The sequence below is a fragment of the Pezoporus wallicus genome, unplaced genomic scaffold, assembly GCF_028554395.1.
Source record: "Pezoporus wallicus isolate ANWC-B61680 ecotype Strahan unplaced genomic scaffold, APGP_CSIRO_Pwel_v1 contig_5542, whole genome shotgun sequence".
Classification (NCBI taxonomy): domain Eukaryota; kingdom Metazoa; phylum Chordata; class Aves; order Psittaciformes; family Psittacidae; genus Pezoporus; species Pezoporus wallicus.
In genome coordinates, this window is record NW_026640165.1 from 1,494,016 (window position 1) to 1,501,049 (window position 7,034).

The following is a 7,034-nucleotide window of genomic DNA, read 5'->3' on the forward strand; positions in this document are numbered from 1 at the left end:
TTCTTCCTAAATCCTATGACCCAGTCTTCCATTAAGAATTGCCTCTTGGGTTGCAGAAGGCCCAGGACAGAGGAAAGATCCCAAGAAAGTCCATATTATGATTTTGAGTGCCATACTTTTCAGGCAAGAGTAGGAACAGAGTACGCTGCTTTTCTCTTATCTTCCCTCAAGAAGCCTTTAAGGTGGGATAACATGTGGTACTTGAATAACCACAAGTCTGTCTTGTTGAGACAGTAACACAAAGAACAGAAGCTCATTGCTTTCAAATCCCTTATCCAGGAATGCAGAAGAAAGAACAGAGTTTTAGGAAAGGACAACTGAACATTGCACTTCTTAGACATTCAAATGAAATTTTAGATAGTTTTAAGTACTAAAAGCCCCCACTTTGGGCTGACAGAAAGAAGTGCTGGGCAGCACCAAGCAGCTTTATTCTGCAGGAATGACAGATTGTCCTGTCTACAACAAACCCAAGGTATCTGTGTAAAAAGCCCTTCTGCAGCACAGATAACTCCTTCAGCTAGCAAGGTTGCCAATAGCTAAGAAACTACAAAGCCAATACATTTACGTCACTGATACAGCAGTAAGGACACAAGGCATATTCTTTCAGCAAGTCATACTTATTTTCTGACAGTCTTTGGACTGGAAGGTTACTATCAAGCAATCAGTAGCTTGGGGACACAAGACAATTAGGATTTGCATTATGCACACACACACACACACACTATGTCTATTTTTATCACAAACAGTCTAAACAAATCAAGAAACTGAACAGCTCATTTATTAGATTTGTCAAAACTCACATTTTTTTCTGGGCAATTCACAGGGTCATATATCATAATAAAGAAGTCCACATGAGAAGTACCAAATATTGCTCCCAAGGAATAAGCTGAATAATATCACTGACAACTTAGTCATATTCATATATCTCCAGTTATGTCCCTTCACACACAAGCATTGCTCATGCACCTCAAAAAGAATTCAGAGCCCAGCCACTACTAGTTGGAATATATTAGCTTTGATTTCTACAGTATCAGTAAGAGTCTAAGTTATCTATTGCACACATATATGCACTCTTTAACAATTTTATAGTGAAACTCTAAGATTTCTTGTTCAGATTGTCCTGAGCCATTAAATAGTAATGACATTAAACACAGAAGTAATGTTCTTACAGATAGTTCTGTCAGATTAGACACAGTAATCTGAATGGAATATCTGGAAAACTACATGTGGTGGTTACAACTCTGACAGAGCTACAAGTTCTACTCGGACAGCTTTTGATATATCAGCAATAGGAAGAACTTGAACTGTATTTTCACATGCCCTAGTTGCAATTACATTTCATTTTTCAGCTAAGGCTTGTTAGAACTAAAGAAGTTGCATTAATAACCCAAATGCACTTGCTTCTCACCCATCCCTCCTACATGGCTAATTTAAGAATCTGAAAGGGCCAGCATCCAGATAACCTCATTTTTTTTTCTCTTCAAAAACTGCAATAAAAGGCTGCACAACTTTGAAAGGTATAATATATTTCAAGATAACACTTCAATTGGAGTATCTGAGACCTTATGTCAAGCCATTATACAAAACAAGTTTTTACAAAATATCATTAGTTATTCTTGACATAAATCCTAATGGCTCCATGCTCTTGGCAGTATGATGTAAATCTGGAAGCACTTCAAAGTATCACCTTGTTTCTATGCTCCTCTTTGAATATGATGTATTGCTGGACTTAGAGAAATTTTGTTTGGCTGGTTGTGCAGGTTGGTGTCCTTGTATAGAAATCAAATATTTCCTTCCCTTAAAATCATATTAATCAAGCCAAATACCTGTAGGTTAGAAAAAAGGTGATAAAATTTTTAATAAAAAACAAACAAAAAAAACCAAAACAACAAAACCCTAGAATGTAGCTTCAAGACAAGCCAGAAACAACCGCTATCTTTGGCGGCTCTTTGACATGGATATTTCCTCATGCTTTAGAGTATTACAAGCTATTTTAACAGACTCTTTTAGAAATCAGATATTTCTATTTACTTTATCCTTTTCATGGAATTAGATAAATTCTTTCCAGTCACTCATAGCCTCCAGAACACACAATTAATTATTACTGGGCCAATGAATAACAGCCAGAGTCTTGAAAAGCAGGGTTCACTCAGAAGATCATACAATAAATCTCATTTGCCCTACTGTGAAGACCTGTGAAGAGTTCTTTCTATGAACATGAGCTTTATATCTTTATATTACAAAGAACCTCTACTTAATATGTAAAAATGCTCAGTTGATTAAAAACCTAGGTTCAGCACCAAAAGACAGAACAGGAGGCATAGTGTTTCCTCTTTATTTGCATCAGCCAAGCCACCATTTGTATGGTGCAGTATCATATTTTAAGGTGCTTTTGGCTACAGAAAAAATTATACTCAGATACAGCATTTCCAGACACATTTAACAGCTATAGAGGCAAATCCTACAAGTTATTTCCTCAAAGAAATTAAGAGGAACGAGTTTCCTTCTAAAGAAAAAGATAGGTATTTTACCAGTTTTAAAGAGCCTGAATGACTGATAACACCTAAAGCAATTTTCACACAAAGCAACGCATGCAATAATAGAACAGGGCTCTCAGGTGCCACTGGCTTTTTTCTAACACATTTTATTGTACCCATGTGGCAGAAGGCATATATACCACAGACATATTCAGAGCTCCCATGCTGGTCACAGCAGCAAAATGACAAGTTGTTCCTGGTGTTTTGCAAGATTCAATTCCTAGAATAATGCTGGCCCCTGCGTACATTTTGATGTCAGCAAGCACCTTTGCCCAAGTAAAAGTACTGACTAGCCACAAAAAGGCTGTTATGACAGCGATAACCAAGTCCTACAAAAGAGAAGTACTCATTAGTAACTTAAAAAATATCCATGAATACACATAAGAGACCAAGGCAGAGACAGCATCAATTAAATCACCAAAATAACTGCATCAGTGCGAATGATCATTTAGCTATTAACAGTGCTGTAATTACAACACAAGTTATATTCTGTACTGATCAGCTACAAAACTGTATGCCTCTGCACCTATCAAGCATAGGCAATTTTAACCTTTGTAAAAAAATAATTTCTAAAATCAGATGTGTAGCATTTATGCTAAAAAATTTTAAGTCCACATAAGTGACCAAAATTCACAAGATGACTATTTCCCTCTGCCAGTAGCATCCACGCAGCAGGTGCTCTGCACAGGGAATATTCTCAGACACTAAGAGAGGTTCCAGCTATGGAACAATTGTATATTTGAATACATGAAACAAAATAAAAGTTGTGGTGAAGACACTGTTCACTTGAGAAGGTGGAACTTCATTCTACTCTGCTTCAGTAACTGCATAAGGTACAATACCACTAATGTTCAAGATCTTTGGATCCCCTTTTCTGCTTGACTGCTGTAGTAACTAGCCTGAGATACTCTGCTCATGACCCACCTAACTTCTGGAACTACTGAATATTCACAAGTTATTCAGGTATTCTTGTATCAGCAGTATTTCTGATCTCCTTGTAGTTTCACAGGCAAGCATTAAAATATTTTAGTGCTACTTCCAGTTAGTGGAAACCTCCCCTTTTGGTCTTACACATGCTTATATCCAATATATACCACAAGAGCTGCAATGCTGTAGAGGAATACCAACACTGCAAGTGTAGTAATGAAGAACTGTGCAGAAGATGAGAAGTTGCCTTCAAGATAAACATCAGTCCAAGTACCACCACAGAAATTTGGGTCTGGTGCACTAAATACAACAGTATACAACTTGCAAAGATTATATCCTTCATGTAATTAGTGTTTGCTATACAGTGGAAACTTTACAGAGACATGATTCACAGTAACAGTGCTTCAGCATTCTGATTGTGCAAGTTCTCTCTAAAACAAAATTTATGTTTGCATAATACATCAATTATACAGCACAAAGGCTTGCCAAGATATCCGATGACTGTTCCCCATCCTACACTGGGATATGCAATGGCAACTTTTAGGGAAGAATCTACTCTTTAGAGTAACTGAAGAAAGAAATCCTGATGTGGAAGGAGGCATAACATTATTTTAGAGACTGGCAGTTAAAGAAGTGGGGCAGGACGTAAAAGAGACTGGGTTGCATTACAGCTTCAAGACCATACAAACACGAAGTTCAACAAACCTGTGTGACTAGCAGCGACCAGCACAGAACCATTTCACATTCCTACTTTCCCCTCCAAGTATTATTATGGTGCTTGGTTTTGTGACCAAAATCTGTACTTCTGAAACTAATCTAATCTAATCTGGGCCTCCAAAGCAGCTACAAATTGATGAAGAAAAGGCTGTTAAAATTAATTGTAGTTTTTCTTACTAGCTGATCTTCTTTTGCATTCACACACCAGTAGAATAGAGCTTAATGTAGAGTGAAACAGCCTACTGCTATTTCTATATACTTCTATTGGGCACTGACAAAAGACGGGAAAGAAGTGAAAAATTGATAATTAGCATATAAGTGGCAACTGAAGAGCTAATACTTACCTGAAAGGATAAGCAAAAGCGGCTGTAACTGTTTTGTTTACCATGCCTTGGCAGGAAACTAGAAGAGTAGTTCCACCTTGAAAGCCTCCACATGTGGCAAAAGCAAAGATGTCAAAAATCTATGGGAATTGATACAGAGACACATTAATGCACACCACTGGATCTCCAAGGAAATAAACCCAACATTTAGCTGAAATGGATAATGAAATCAAGAAATGGGAAGAAAGTCTGGAAACCTCAAGTATGAAGTGATGTCAAGAGATAATGCAAACATTTTGGATTCTAGAAGCTCAACTTGAGCAACACCACTAAGAAAAAAAGCACATTTAAGAGTTTCTTGTTTATTTTTCTTAACTCTACAGCAAATTTCCTTGAAGAGAAAAGTCAGCACACTACACAGTTGGTAAGGGAAGTATTTTTAGGAGTCCCAGACATCCACAGCTGTAGATTAGGGCAGCTAGAAAATACACACTCAGGATACTGCACACCAGCATGACTAAGTAGCTATTCTTTTACCTTTACTTACTAGCAATACCCAAAACCCCCAGCAACCAGAACACACATCACACAGCAGCACAAATTACTATGACAAACTCATAATTAGCATATAGATTTTATCTATCTGGAGAACTGTTTTCTTCCCTCCCAGACAGCATGCTTGGCTGAACAGCAGCCTCATGTTGAGCATCCACCACCACCACCACGAGGCACACACCTCCTCAGACCTACTCAGCTAAGACACAGGAGCAAAGCCAGGCCTGGGGAAGGAGAAGAACCAGCCCTCTGAGAAGGGGGGGGGGGGGGGCTTCTCCTTACACATTCCCCAACCCCACTCACCCACTGGAGGACCTTAATGAAGCGCAGGGGCTTCAAGAGCAAGCCAAAGTCCAGCCTCGCGCCGGCCATTCTGGGCCACACCAGAGCAACCGGCAGCGACTGGGTCTGAAACCAGGACCACCACGCACAGCCCGGCCCCGGGGCTCCGCCCTGGCACACCCGTTACCTCACGAGGGATCGGCCCCACGCCGCTACCTCACACTGCGCTCCTCAGCCCCACCAGGTGAAGGCCGGGGGACGCGGGTCCCGGCGGGAGGGCAGCAGAGCAGAGCCCAGCCCAGCCCAGCCCAGCCCAGCCCAGCCCAGCCCAGCTCAGCTCAGCCCAGCTCAGCCCAGCTCAGCCCAGCTCAGCCCAGCTCAGCTCAGCTCAGCCCAGCCCAGCCCAGCCCAGCTCAGCCCAGCTCAGCCCAGCCCAGCTCAGCCCAGCCCAGCTCAGCTCAGCCCAGCCCAGCTCAGCTCAGCTCAGTCCAGCCCAGCCCAGCCCAGCTCAGCCCAGCTCAGCCCAGCCCAGCCCAGCTCAGCCCAGCCCAGCTCAGCCCAGCCCAGCCCAGCCCAGCTCAGCTCAGCCCAGCCCAGCCCAGCCCAGCTCAGCCCAGCCCAGCTCAGCCCAGCCCAGCCCAGCCCAGCTCAGCTCAGCCCAGCCCAGCCCAGCTCAGCCCAGCCCAGCTCAGCTCAGCTCAGCCCAGCCCAGCTCAGCTCAGCTCAGCTCAGCTCAGCCCAGCCCAGCCCAGCTCAGCGCAGCCTAGCTCATCCCATCCCATCCCATCCCATCCCATCCCATCCCATCCCATCCCATCCCATCCCATCCCATCCCATCCCATCCATCTGTGTGGCGTGCATGCTGCTCTCATGGAATTCATGAAATACAGCGCAGGAGCTGTCACAGTAAGGAACGACTTTGGCCAGTTTGAGGAGTTCCTTCCTTCCATCCCTCTATCACTAACAGGCTGAAGGGGCAGTGACTGGCTGAAGCTAGAAGGTGCTGCTGTGGCAAAGGCCGTTGATGCTCTGGTGTCAGGGCTGCGTGTCGTTGGGGCCCAGCCTTGCAGGATGGATGGCAGGTAGCAGGCAGAGGGCAGCCCGCTGCGGAGGATCATCTGCACCACACTTTGGCTGTGGGCTTGGTGATTTTATTAGCAAGCAGGGCAGAGGCTCTTGACAGTTCACGTGCAATGAAAGCTCACTGAAATTGCATTAGCTACATTTGATATTTTTAAGCTTTAGGCAATTTTGGTGATTGTGCTGTGTTGCTGTTATGTTGATCTTCAGTGATACCAAAGTGCTAAATCCCATGCTGAAGATTTGATGCCTGTAAGCAAAGGGCATACAATAACCTAGTTACAAGGAGAGACTATGGCTCCCTGCCCTCCCTCCCAAGTGTGGAACTAGATGAGCTTTAAGGTCCCTTCCGGCCCAAACCATTCTGCTATTCTGTGGTTCTGTGATGCATCATTAACTGATATTGTAAGGGGAGAACAGTAAGCTCTTATTTTGGTGCTAAAATTAATCCCTCTAAATGCAGTGGAGTTGAGCAGTGTGTGCAGATTAGGGAACAAGACCACATCAGAGCTGTGCCAGATTCCTAGGATCTCTTTTATGTGGATATCACAATGGTGGGAGAACTAAAATATGCTTTAGTTTAGGCTGTGCAGGTCTTGTAGGATCAAAGTCC

The 7,034-nt window shown here is 42.9% G+C and overlaps 1 protein-coding gene across 1 annotated transcript; it reads right to left on the minus strand.

Annotated features, from left to right (window-relative positions):
- Window positions 1-741: 741 nt before the first annotated feature.
- Window positions 742-5,456, minus strand: SYPL1 (synaptophysin like 1). The gene is given in 5 exon segments (XM_057417864.1): window positions 742-1,826; window positions 2,678-2,867; window positions 3,579-3,784; window positions 4,522-4,644; window positions 5,363-5,456. Coding segments are annotated over 5 exon segments (720 nt in total). The 5' UTR covers window positions 5,432-5,456; the 3' UTR covers window positions 742-1,694.
- Window positions 5,457-7,034: the final 1,578 nt, after the last annotated feature.